The sequence below is a fragment of the Mus musculus genome, chromosome 18 (assembly GCF_000001635.26).
Source record: "Mus musculus strain C57BL/6J chromosome 18, GRCm38.p6 C57BL/6J".
Taxonomy (NCBI): Eukaryota; Metazoa; Chordata; class Mammalia; order Rodentia; family Muridae; genus Mus; species Mus musculus.
The window spans coordinates 24,661,204-24,675,000 of NC_000084.6; the positions used below are offsets into that span (position 1 = coordinate 24,661,204).

General features: G+C 47.2%; 1 protein-coding gene across 4 annotated transcripts in view; it reads left to right on the plus strand.

Moving 5' to 3' along the window:
* The window catches only part of Mocos (molybdenum cofactor sulfurase), a 48,086-nt gene that overhangs the window by 7,712 nt on the left and 26,577 nt on the right, over window positions 1-13,797 (plus strand). For all 4 annotated transcript variants that reach the window (XR_877139.3, XM_011246994.3, XM_006526211.4 and 1 more), the window contains 4 exons: window positions 2,814-2,880; window positions 4,807-5,448; window positions 9,362-9,438; window positions 13,028-13,227. Coding sequence is in view for 3 of the 4 variants with exons in the window: in XM_011246994.3 (XP_011245296.1) it covers window positions 2,814-2,880; window positions 4,807-5,448; window positions 9,362-9,438; window positions 13,028-13,227 (986 nt within the window). In the remaining variant the exon portion in view is untranslated. The remainder of the gene's footprint in view (window positions 1-2,813; window positions 2,881-4,806; window positions 5,449-9,361; window positions 9,439-13,027; window positions 13,228-13,797) is intronic.

The window sequence follows — 13,797 nt, forward strand, 5'->3', positions numbered from 1 at the left end:
AGTCCTGTTATGCTACAGATATGCACAGGGGTTTAACTCTGCACTCTGGGCAGTCAGGCAATCTTCAAATCTGAGGAAGTCCTCAGAGAAGAAGGTGACAGTGGGGGATTTTATCTTAATGTTCACCTATGATTTGCAGAGACCTGAAATCCTCCTTCTATAACCTTGACAAAAGCCCTAAGTGTGGGAAAGCAGTTATCCTGAGAGATGACTGGCAGCTTCCAGTTCTAGGTGCTTCTAAAGACACAGGCTTAAAAATTGATCTGGGCAAAGGCATCGAGGATGTGTTCCAAGCCCCACAGGTTGCTAGCTGATGTGAAAGGAATCTGTGGTAGCTGCAGTGGCCAGGCATCCAGTGAGACCCTTTGATGTTAAGGAAGGAGAAGAGAAAGCAAACAGGGTAAAACTGCAACAGAGAGTGTGGCCAGTAGGCCAGGCCTTTCCAGATACCAATGTAGTTTGACAGAACACTGGACCAAAAGCAACTTAAAAGAGGCAAGGTTTGTTTTGGCTGACAGTTCAAAGGGCTACAATTTATCATGGAAGGGAGGGCTTTGGTAGTAGGAGCAGAAGGTGTCAGCTCATCTCCCAAGTACAGTCAGAAGTGGAGAGTAAATGAAGGGACGGGGCTATGAAACCTCCATTCCCCATTGATTTGCTTCCTCCAGCAAAAATTTACCTCCTAACGGTTCTTCAACTCTCTCAAACAGCACCACCAGCTTAGGAACCAAGTTTTAAAGACACGAGGAGAAGAAGGACATTTAGTATTCAAATCACCATGGGGCTCCTATCTAAACAGTTTTGAGGGAGATTATGACACTTGGGGAACACAAAGAAGAGGAATATTTCTCTCTAAGTCAGTGAAAGGAGAGGTGAGATTGGGTGAGCCTTCAGTGTTGCAAGTAGGTGGCAGGGGCTGTTCACACTGCCCACTTTGGATGCTCGCAGGAGGACAGCAGTGTGTTTCTGCAGAGACAGAGCCAGCAGAGGTGGTGGGAATAACGAGGCAGTCAACAGAGTGCTAATTCAGTGGGGGTGTGGCTCTGTTTGGTGATGGGAGGAGCTAATGGACAGAGTCCCTGGCCACCTAAGGGGAGTTTGCAGAGAGTGCTGGGGCTGTCCTGGCTGTCCCTGACTTCCTGCTCCTAATCCTCTTCCCAGGTACAGATGTTGTTTTATAAATAGCAGAGTGGTTTTCTTATTTAACAGTTTTATTGAGTTACAATTAACACATTATAACATTTACCTAATTCATTTGTGCAATTCAGCCATTTAAAAAATGATTTTAATTGTTTTATTATTTTAAGTGCATGGGTGTTCTGCTTGCATGTATATCAACTGTCACTGTAAGTCAGTTAGACATTCTTATTTCTCCATGAGATGCCCCAACCATTCACAGTTAAAGCTCACTAACTCACCACTTTAACTCTCTCCAATGGGCTCAGTGAAACATGAATTTTATTATATGCAATTACATTTCATATAAATGAACATACAGCATGCAGCTTCTTGTGACTGGAGGTTTTTGCTTAGTGTATGTTTTTTTAAAAATTATTAGCATGTATTTATTATATAATGGGTTTCATTATAATACTTTCATCAAAGTATATATAATGTATCCTGATCATATTCACCCCCAGGATGTCCTGTCCCCACCCCACTTCTCCAGATTCCCTCCTTCTTTTAACTCTCATGTCTTTTGGGGCCTGGGGCCTGGTGTGAGCCAAGGAGTTTCACTAGGGTTGAGAGCTTATTTATAGGGCCATAGGCAACTTACAGTGGCTACTTCACTGAAAAAACATCTCTCCTTTCCCCATCAACCATCTTCAGGGATGGCCAGGTCCTTATGCGCCATCCTAAGAGCCATCCTATGGAGTATTATCCTACTTCATGATGGAATGGCCATAGACCCAGTCTTGTTCAGCTCTTACGCTGGTCGTCACATATGCCATGAGTTCAAGGGAGCAATGGCCACATCATGCCTAGAAGGCAGGAGCCTAAAAAACTCTTCCTCTGGCTCTTACATTCATCATCATTCCCATGATGTGTCCTGAGACCTGGAAGGGTGATATTAATGTCCCACTTGTAACTGAGCACCGAGCAAGCACCTGTTCTCAGCACTTTGACAAGTCATGTGATTGCTGCCCACTGCAAAAGAAGACTTTCTGATCAAAGCTTGAGAGTATCTATGGGCATGAATGTTAATATTTAGAAAGCAGTTTGACAGACACACTGTGTCTATTTATCAGAATAACAACGGCAGCTTTTTTTTTAACTGGGCCCTATTAACATTGCTAGCTACCGGCTTTTGACCACGTTTACAGGCCCAGGTGTGAACTTCCTTCCATGGCTGCAGTTGGTTGCCTTCAGAGTCGTCATGCCTCGATTGCAGCTGTGGGCAACAGTGTCCTCCCAGCATCCTGCACAGCACCTCCTGCACTGTTTTTTACATGCTTAGTATGTTTTTTATGTTCACTCATGTCATAGTCAATAGTTTGTTTGTTTGTTTGTTTTTGTTGCCAAACAGTTACTCACTGTATGGGGATTGTTGTATTGTGCCTGTCTGTTCACAGTCGCTGGCCATTTCTGCTGTTTCCAGAATTTGGCTTTATGATGAGAGCCGGTATGAACATTTGTTCAATCTGTATGAATATAAACATTTATTCCTTTTGAGTAGGTACCAGGAGTGGAATTGCTGGACCATATGGGAATGTTGTGTTTTAAGTTCTTGAGAAGTGGAGGGAGAAGGCTTTGAAGGGACACAGGGAGAGACCACATTCTAACTCTAAGACTTTGTCTCTGTGACCCACCAGGTAACCCTCACAGCCAGAACATCACCAGCAAACTCACCCACGACACTGTGGAGCAGGTCCGCTACAGGTGAGCCACAGGGACGCCTGCCTAAGCTGCTGCCTAGGTGGACAGACTTTCTAGTAGACGTCTATACCACTCAGAACTTCTGAGATGGTTTCAGAAAGAATTCAGCTAAGACACAACACATGTATGAAAATAACCTCAGGTCAGAAGACAGAGGGCAAGAGTAAGGACAATATGCATTGGTAAACACAAGATGGTGGCTCTGGGTGGGAACTAGGGTGACAGGAGTGACCTATGGTCCCCATTATGTCTTCAGAAAGAAGCACATATTCTGGTTTTCCTAATGGTAGGTTGTTTTCTTAGGCCTTTTTGATTATTCATAATGCTCTTATCACTTTGGGACAGGGCATCACATAGCTTGCCTCTAACTCTATCTGTAGCAAGGCCGGCCATGGACTCATAATCTTCCTGCCTTCACCTTCCAAGTGCTGAGTCTGAAGGTGTGCACTGCCACACTCAACTTCCCCATTGTTTTGATGAGTCCTTGCATGACAGGGAGCTCTTTAACTGTTGTCTGTGTATTAAAACTGGTTTGTGATAAATAATCTTCACATGGTTACTCAACCCAACAGAATTCAAATGATTTCAGATTTGAATGTGCTATCAGGGCAGCAGCAGGAAAGGCAATGCTGGAGCGATGGCTCAGAGGTTAAGAGTGCTAACTACTCTTGCTGAGGACTGAGGTCTGGTTCCCAGCACCCACAAGGTGGCTTCCAACTATGTATAATGAGTTCTGGAGAGTCTGATGTCTTCTTCTGTCTTCCATGGGCACCTATACACATGGTGTGTGTGTGTGTGTGTGTGTGTGTGTGTGTGTGTGTGTGTGTGTGTGTATGTGTGTGTGTGTGTATTCAGGCACACACTTAGGAAAACACTAAACAAACGAATAAATATATTTTAAAAATCCATTCATTAAAATTATGTAGGGGAAGCAGGGCGTGGTGGCACACGCCTTTAATCCCAGCACTCGGGAGGCAGAGGCAGGCAGATTTCTGAGTTCGAGGCCAGCCTGGTCTACAGAGTGAGTTCCAGGACAGCCAGGGCTATATAGAGAAACCTTGTCTCGAAAAACAAAACAAAACAAAACAAAACAAAACAAAAAACAAAAAAAATTACGTAGGGGAGGTAAAAAGATGAATGCATTTTCAAATAATAATCAGGTTGTTACAGGTTTAAAACATTGTTTGGGTTTATTTATTTTTTTGATGTGTATGAGTGCTTTACCCACATGTATATATGTGCATGTTCACATCTCATGTACACAAGGGTCAGAAGAGGGCATCAGGACCCTTGGGACTGGAGTTACAGATGGTTGTGAGCTACCAGGTTGGTGCTGGGATTTGAACTCAGGTCCTCTGCAGGAGCAAGAAATGCTTTAAACTGCTGAGTCATCTTCACAGCTCCCTTAAAGATTTCTTTAATTATAATTTATTTATTAAGACGCTTTGGTCCCATACCTGAGGCCACCATGGAACTTACTATGTATGCTGGAATTTCTTTTTTCTTTTTTGGTCTCTTGTGTCTTGGACTGGCTCCGAACTCACTAGATTGCTGAGTATATTCCCGACTTTTTCATCTCCTTCCTGCATTCTGGGTAATGCCACTATGTAATACTGGGGACTGAGTCCAGGGCTCCTGTGTTGTAGGCACGCTTCAGCCTCAACCCTATGTCTTAGATTTCTGCTGTGTCCAAGCAGAGATGGGGCTCCAGAGGCAAGAAGTTTAAATTCTTCTCAAGAATTCAAGGTTATCTTTAGCTAAATAGAATGTTCCAGGCCAGTCTGCATGCATGACTTCCTCTGCCCTACTCTTTGTACAGCAGTGGCCAAGCAGTCCTGGAAGGTAGAGATGCCCTCCTGTGTAAAACAAATTGGAAACCTTGTGCTTGAAGAAGCTGAGAGCCCGCTGTGACATTGTGCTTCTTTCCAGGATCCTGACTCACTTTCACACCACCCCAGAGGACTACATCGTGATCTTCACAGCTGGGAGTACAGCTGCTCTCAGGCTAGTGGCAGAGGCGTTTCCGTGGGTGTCCCGGAGCCCAGAGAACAGTGGGAGTCACTTCTGCTACCTCACTGACAACCACACCTCTGTGGTGGGAATGAGGAAGGTGGCTGCAGCCATGAGTGTCACATCTATCCCAGTCAAGCCAGAGGACATGTGGTCAGCGGAGGGAAAGGATGCTGGAGCCTGTGACCCCGACTGTCAGCTTCCACACCTCTTCTGTTACCCAGCTCAGAGTAACTTTTCGGGCACCAGATACCCATTGTCATGGGTAGAGGAGGTCAAGTCTGGGCGGAGGAGCCCTGTGAATGCACCGGGGAAGTGGTTTGTGCTGCTGGATGCAGCCTCCTATGTCAGCACTTCCCCCTTGGATCTGTCAGCTCACCAGGCTGACTTCATCCCCATCTCCTTCTATAAGATCTTTGGGCTCCCCACAGGCCTGGGTGCTCTGCTAGTCAATAAGCACGTGGCTCCTCTCTTGAGGAAAGGCTACTTCGGAGGAGGGACTGCAGCTGCCTACCTTGCAGGAGAGGACTTTTACGTCCCAAGGTCATCGGTGGCAGAAAGGTAACCTTGCCGTGGGGTGACCTGTGTCCTTCAGTAAGGCAGGCTGGCATGTGTGACCTGTAAGATTGTGTAAGGGGAACCCAGGACTGGAACCCAGGTTAAGGAAGTTTGATGACATCGATAGGACAGTTTGGGGTGGGGCTCAGATCTGGGAGGCAAAGATCAGCAGGAATGTGCCATGGGTGGCTTCTGTGCCCTGTGTGTAGCTTCTTCACTGAGGTGGAGAAATGGATGGGCAGATAAAAGCTGCAAGAGGAAGGAGTCTGCAGGAAAGAAACGGTGCCAGGCTTTGGTCTCAGAGCACTGGGGAGAAATCGATCGGCAGCGATCCGCAGTACAGCGATCGATCGTCAGTAATCCTAAAAGATGCTACTCTGAACACACGATCACACAGCTCACAGCAACCCCAATTTCCCAGTGCCTCGAGTGGACCCTGCTTAGCTCCTCAGCAAGAATTAACCAAACCCAAACAAAGCCAAAACCTGAGGAGCAGTGTTGGTGGCGACCTCCGGGAGTCAGGCTGAGAGTGATTACCAAGAATATAGGGCAGGCTGGGGCTTGCCCTCCAGAGCCGGAGCCTTCTCCTCAGGCTGCATGGTAGGCTGTGCGGCTCTTGCTGAGGGCCTTCCTGATGGGGAAGGTGGGGCCCAGAATGTCGAATGTGTAGCAGGTCAAAATGACCACTGACTTGGGAGGACAGTGTAGGGCTGGGGTAGGGATCTAGTTATCTACTTGGCCCTTGAGAAGGCCTGAAGGGAAGGTGGCTCAGATTCACGATCCATGCACAGCATCCAGGTGCAGATTCAGGGTCCCACTCTGGTGGCAAAGTCAGTGTTAGTTAGCTTGTTACTGGCCACAGGTAGATGGAGTGGTTCCCCACACAGCAGCTGTGGGTACATATGACTTGACCTCTGAACTTTATGCTCTTTTATATAAATAAATGCACACCAGAACATGTTAGGAGGCTGTTGGAAGAATCTTCCATTCAGGACTTCTCCATAGTGAATGCTCTAATGTAGGGCTGTGAGCCTGTGTGGTATCACACTCTTTTCATCCTAGCATTTGGGAGGTGGAGCCAGGAGGACTTCAGTTCAAGATCATTCTTTTTTTTTTTTTTTTGGACAGGGTTTCTCTGTGTAGCCCTGGCTGTTCTAGAACTCACTTTGTAGACCAGGCTGGCCTCGAACTCAGAAATCCGCCTGCCTCTGCCTCCCGATTGCTGGGATTAAAGGCATGCGCCACCACTGCCCGGCTCAAGATCATTCTAGCTACACAAGAAATTGAGGCCAGCTATAGATCCTTTCCTGTCTCAAAAAACCAAACCAAACCAAACCAAACCAAACACCCTTCCCAAAACAAAAGCAAAATAAAACCACCCTTCTAAAGCAGGAAAGCAGGCTAAAGCTCCCCTTACCCCTAGTCTAGGAATGCTAATGTAAAATCTTTCAAACCCAAGTGTTGTAGTTCATTTAGAATAACTAAGTGAGAAAAAGAATAGCATTTGTGATATAATGTGTCTTAGTTACTCTTCTATTGTTGCAGAACGGACATAATGTGTCTTAGTTACTCTTCTATTGTTGCAGAATGGACACCACGACCAAGGCAGTTTATAGAAGAAAGCGTTCAGCTGAGGGCTGGCTTACAGTTTCAGAGGGTTAGTTAATGATCATCATGGCAGGAAGCTCGGCAGCGTAACACTGGAGCAGAACCTGAGGGTTTATCCACAAACACCCAGCAGAAGGAAAAGAAACTGGGCCTGACTTTTAAACCTCAAAGCCCACTCCTAGTGACACACCCTCTCCAATGAGGCCACACCTCCTAATCCTTTCTAAAAAGTTCCCACATGGGGACCAAGCATTGAGGCATATTAACTATGGGGGGCCATTCTCATCCAAAGCACCTCACAATATAAATAAATTAAAAAACAAAGCAACAGGACAAAGACACAGTATGATTAACTCTGGCTGACTAGGGAACCTGAAGATCTGGAGAAATGCACCGCTCTAGAGGGCTGGATCCTAGGGCTGGCTGGACCAGACCACATCCCTTTGGTTCGGATGGAATCTTTATGGCTAGAGTGTACTAGATGCCCAGAGAGAAGAGTGTATTACTTGCCCTTTTAAGCCCATCTTCTCCACAAGCCCCAGGCTAGACTGGGAATGAAAAGCTCAATACACAGGCATAAATGTTGTAGAAATTATTTACCCCATCTTAGATCATTTAGTTCCCAGATAAAACACACACACAGCCTTTATACTTACAATAGGCCTTAAACAGCACGAGAGCTGGGCAGATATCTACCTTCTATGCTATTAGAATCTCCTTTCCTATTGATAACCCGAGTTATTACTTAATACTTACTATGTTTCATCTGGGCTGCTCTTAACTCCAATAGGCCAGCCCTCAGGGCCATGCTCTCTTGACTCCTAACTCATGGCAGCTTCTTCTTCTTCCTTCTGTACCTTCCCCTTCCTTGTGGTCCCTCTCTGACCCCCAAGCCCAGGAAACTTCAATCCCACCTCTGTCTCTTCTACCTGACTATTAGCTGTTGCCATCTTTATTTACCAATCAGAAATAACTTGGGGCCAGGGTGTACGTGTGGACTCTCATCTCTGGGACAACCAGGCATGGGGGCCCAAAACTTAGCATTACAACAGACAGCAAAAGACCAAACCTCAATGTGTAAAGGGTGAGTGAACCACGTCTTCAGTCTTACAGTCAGGACACAGCTGCTGCAGTTGCCTGCCTCCCTTCATCTGGATGTTTTCCAAAGTTCCCATCGCACCCTTGGAGGTTGTCTTTCCCCAGAGGTCACACTTCTTTTTTTGAGACTGGGTCACAAAACCCAGATAAGCTTTCCCACTGCTCTACATCTGAGTGTGACCTTGAACTTGTGGTTATTCCAACCCTATGCTCCTACCCTGGTCATGTGGGTTTTGCTGAAGTCATGTTAGAGCCACCCAGCATTTCTGCCTCATGTCATATCCGCTTCTCTGACAATCTCCTGCCACTGTCCCACTACCCTACCACTGCTAGTAGTGTGCTGAGCTTCTGTGAAGGGCCGTGCAGATTCCCTTTGTAAAATGCAGTTTCCCTGAAATCACCACGTCCTCATCTCCTCTTCGTCTACTTAGGCTCCATTCAAACCTTCATTACATAGGAACCAACCTCGTGCCGCCTTCTCTGCAGTTGTACTGTCCTGCCTTGGGGTGATGGCTACTTGTTTTCTCTGCCTGTGCTTGCTGAGCCTTGTTCCTGTTTTATAGAAGGTGATGCTGTGGTAAAGGAGCCTGCCTATCAGGTCACCGCTGTGCACTTAACACCTGGAACAGTGCCCAAGGCGTAGTGAACTGTCAGTGATGAGCCAAAGAAAAAGCTGATGAAATGTAAACCCAGCAAACGTTTTGACAATAAGGAAGGCTCGAATCTTTGATATTAATGAGATTTTCATATTTAACACAAACCTGTGCTTACATACATTTTGGAATTAGAGACTCCTTTGTCTCAGGGGTCAGTGGGATCTTCAACTTGATGATTTGTCAGTGGTGCCCTCTTGTGGTCAGAGCTCAGTATTTCAGGAGTTTGTGGCCAGTTTTGTCTGCCTCTTAAGATTTGCAAAGCGTGTCTCATTCATGTTTCAAGTCTCATTCATGTCTTTTGGTGCCCTCTGTCACTGCTGCAGCCCACCCTAGGAAGTCTGAAGTCGTTTGGAAGGCTGCAGAGTTAGGACCAGAGACGGCTAGATGGGTCTTGGCATGCAAGACTCCTCCCATGGAGGGGAGAGTCAGTTTTGTAAGGCCCTAGAAGGAAGCTGTTAACACCACTCAGCCTATGCCCAGCTTTTCTCATCTAGCTCAGAATGCAGGTGGAGTGTGAGTGTGTTGGCCAAGGGCTGATACCTTGTTCTCTACAGGTTCGAAGATGGCACCATCTCATTCCTCGATGTAATAGCGCTGAAGCATGGATTTGATGCTCTGGAGCACCTCACAGGTCAGTCAGTAGACATGTTTATCCAAGTGGACGAAGGCTTTGCTGCCTGTGTTCTTTCGAGGTCCCACGTATCGGTGTGGTGCTGCTGAGGGTGAAGAAGACAAGGTCTAGGGAAATTCGTGGCCTGTGCTAAGTAGCTGGAATCTACTCTCACTGAAGTCTGATTCTAAACATCTCAGAACTGCTCTGCGTATACTCAGGAGGGCTTGGCAGGGTTGGCTTCCACCTTTCCAGGCACAACCACATTTTAACAGGGGTCATACAAGAGACAGAGATTAGTAACTGCATGGTGGAGGCACAGTCCTGTGACGTGGGTGGGGCATGTCACCAATCCTGAGGTCTTACCAGCTCTCACCTGCTTGGACTCTCTCTACAGCCCCACAAGGGAGCTGCTGACAAGCCATCTTACCCCACAATGGAGTGGATGCTCAGAAAGATTGAATGCCTTCCCAGTTTGGCAAGCTGGTACCTGGGAGGGCTAGAATGTAAATCCAGGTATTGTTAATGCCTGACCTCAAGGTCCCAGCCACTCTGTCTTCCAGCATCTTACATATGATGCATACTCTTTTTCCTGACAAGAGCTCTAGGTGCCTAGACACAGGCAGAAGCCACACCTTATGGGGATGGACATGAAGGTCCGTGACTGGAGTAGAGTATGTCTGGTGAGCCAGGCATCACCTGGGGTGCTATGCTATTAGAAATTCTTTCCAGAGCTTCTAGAACTATGTGGCATGGTGCGTACCATTCTCTCTCTCTCTCTCTCTCTCTCTCTCTCTCTCTCTCTCTAAAAGGGCAAGTTTTATGTTCTCTCTTTCTCCCTGGTCCGAGGCAGGGTCTGCTGTACTCTTTCTGCTGTTGCGCTGCGTACTCCTGGGCAGCTCCCCTGCAGGCTTCTGCAGATCTCAGACACCACTTCCCATCACACTGTACAGTGCTGGAATTGCAGATTCATGCCACTGCATCTGGCTTTTGTATGGGTTCCAGGCATCAAATCCAGATCAGTGAGCTTGTGGGTACTCAGCAGGTGTTTCTGCTCATTCAGCTTCCCCAAAGCATCTCTCCCATCTGTACCGCGGTCACCACTGGTCATCTGTACCGCGGTCACCACTGGTCATCTGTACGTGGTCACCACTGGTCATCTGCACGTGGTCACCGCTGGTCATCTGCACGTGGTCACCGCTGGTCATCTGCACGTGGTCACCGCTGGTCATCTGCACGTGGTCACCGCTGGTCATCTGCACGTGGTCACCACTGGTCATCTGTACTGTGGTCACCACTGGTCATCTGTATGTGGTCACCACTGGTCATCTGCACGTGGTCACCGCTGGTCATATGTACCGTGGTCACCGCTGGTCATCTGTACGTGGTCACCACTGGTCATCTGCACGTGGTCACCACTGGTCATCTGTACGTGATCACCACTGGTCATCTGTACTGTGGTCACCACTGGTCATCTGTACCATGGTCACCACTGGTCATCTGTACGTGGTCACCACTGGTCATCTGTACGTGGTCACCACTGGTCATCTGTACCGCGGTCACCACTGGTCATCTGTACCGCGGTCACCACTGGTCATCTGTACCGTGGTCACCACTGGTCATCTGTATGTGGTCACCACTGGTCATCTGTACCGCGGTCACCACTGGTCATCTGTACCGCGGTCACCACTGGTCATCTGTACTCTGATCACCACTGGTCATCTGTACCGTGGTCACCACTGGTCATCTGTACCGCGGTCACCACTGGTCACCTGTACCGCGGTCACCACTGGTCATCTGTACACTGATCACCGCGGTCACCACTGGTCATCTGTACCGCGGTCACCACTGGTCATCTGTACTCTGATCACCACTGGTCATCTGTACTGTGGTCACCACTGGTCATCTGTATGTGGTCACCACTGGTCATCTGTACTCTGATCACCACTGGTCATCTGTACTGTGGTCACCACTGGTCATCTGTACCGTGGTCACCACTGGTCATCTGTACTGTGGTCACCACTGGTCATCTGTACGTGGTCACCGCTGGTCATATGTACCGTGGTCACCGCTGGTCATCTGTACGTGGTCACCGCTGGTCATCTGTACCGTGGTCACCACTGGTCATCTGTACTGTGGTCACCACTGGTCATCTGTACCGTGGTCACCACTGGTCATCTGTACTGTGGTCACCACTGGTCATCTGTACGTGGTCACCACTGGTCATCTGTACCGCGGTCACCACTGGTCACCTGTACCGCGGTCACCACTGGTCATCTGTACCGTGGTCACCACTGGTCATCTGTATGTGGTCACCACTGGTCATCTGTATGTGGTCACCACTGGTCATCTGTACCGCGGTCACCACTGGTCATCTGTATGTGATCACCACTGGTCATCTGTATGTGGTCACCACTGGTCATCTGTACGTGGTCACCACTGGTCATCTGTATGTGGTCACCACTGGTCATCTGTACCGTGGTCACCACTGGTCATCTGTACGTGGTCACCACTGGTCATCTGTACCGCGGTCACCACTGGTCATCTGTACCGCGGTCACCACTGGTCATCTGTATGTGATCACCACTGGTCATCTGTACTCTGATCACCACTGGTCATCTGTACCGTGGTCACCACTGGTCATCTGTATGTGGTCACCACTGGTCATCTGTACGTGGTCACCACTGGTCATCTGTATGTGGTCACCACTGGTCATCTGTACCGTGGTCACCACTGGTCATCTGTACGTGGTCATCGCTGGTCATAGCCAAACAGTTTTGATCATCTCAAACTGAAGATTCGTTAAACAGCATCTGCTCATTCCCTTCTCCCCACTCCTGAGTAACTCTGGTTCTACTTTTTGTCTATATGAGTTTGCCTACTCCAGGCACTTTGTTTAAGATCTAAGAGGCATGATAATACCTTTATTCACTTAGCTTAGCATGTTTTTATTCATTTGACAGTAGGTATACATTATGTTAAAACAATTAAACCATTAAGAGCAAAAACACTAACCATTAAGGGCAAAAAATGATTAAAATATTACATACATTTTTTTGCCACTGGCTAATAAAGAGCTTAAATAGTTGAATGTTTAAGTAACTATATGTATGTAACTACAAATATACATGTATATGAATATATCTATGCACACACATATATATGATGTATATAATTATATATTTAAAAGAATGTAACAGCAATTCCTCTAGAAATATTCCATAGAAACAACAAAGACAAACTTACTCAATGCCGACTTTGGGGCTCAAGAAATGTCTCAGGGGTTAAGAGCATTGGCTGCTCTTCTAGAGGACCTAGGTTCAATACCTTGCACCCACATGACCGTTCACAAGTGTTTATAACTCCAGTCCCAGGCAATCAGACTCCTTGTTCTGGCCTCTGCGGGTACTATACACATGGTTTGCACATAAAACGTAAAATAAAATATGAAAAATACATCAACTGTGTCATAAAAAAAGCTGTATTTAAAGTCATTAACCAGTGGTCTGGGTTGACCATTTGTAATACGCCTGTGTTAGACAGGAGCGAGTGATTTGTATGTGAAGTCCGTGTCTAAGGCCATGCATGTGTCCTATGCTCTTGTCCCTAGGCGGCATGGTGAACATACAGCAGCACACCTTCGCTCTGGTGCAGTACACTCACTCTGCCCTGTCTTCCCTCCGCTACCTCAACGGGGCCCCTGTGGTGCGCATTTACAGCGATTCTGAGTTCAGCAGCCCTGATGTCCAGGGTCCAATCATCAATTTTAATGTGTTGGATGATGGTGGGAAGATCATTGGCTACTCCCAGGTGGGATTTGATTCTTTGTTTTTGGGGGGTGGGGTGGGGAGGGAGAGTCTCACTGTAGCCCAGGCTGACCTTGCATACATATGACCTTGCACACATAGCATTCCTCCTATCCCTAGCTATTGTGTGCTGGAATTTCTGGTGTTAGCCACTATGCCTGGTTCAAACCACAAGGTCTAGCTTTTCCTATGTTCTTCTAACTGTCCCTTTTATACCAGCAATGTTCTTGTCTAAACTTGGAAGTCTTTCTGACTCTTGAAATTTTTCTAAAAGTCCCCAGGAATAGCTGTGAGAAAGCCCAGGCTCCATGGGACAGCCTCACTCAGGGACATTTGTTTGTTTGTACACAGTCACATGTAGTCTAGGTTGGTGTAGAACTCACTATTTAGCCATGGATGACCTTGACCTCTTATTCTCCCTGCTCCTTGCCCTGAGGGCCAGTCTTATACATGTCCACCACCCTCAGCTCAGGGGTTTTCAATTCTCATGAGTACACAATTCTGCCCAAGCTTGCCTGTGTGTGTCTTTAGCCTTCTTAGGTAGAGAGAAAGGGTCAGGGCGCAGATGACAACT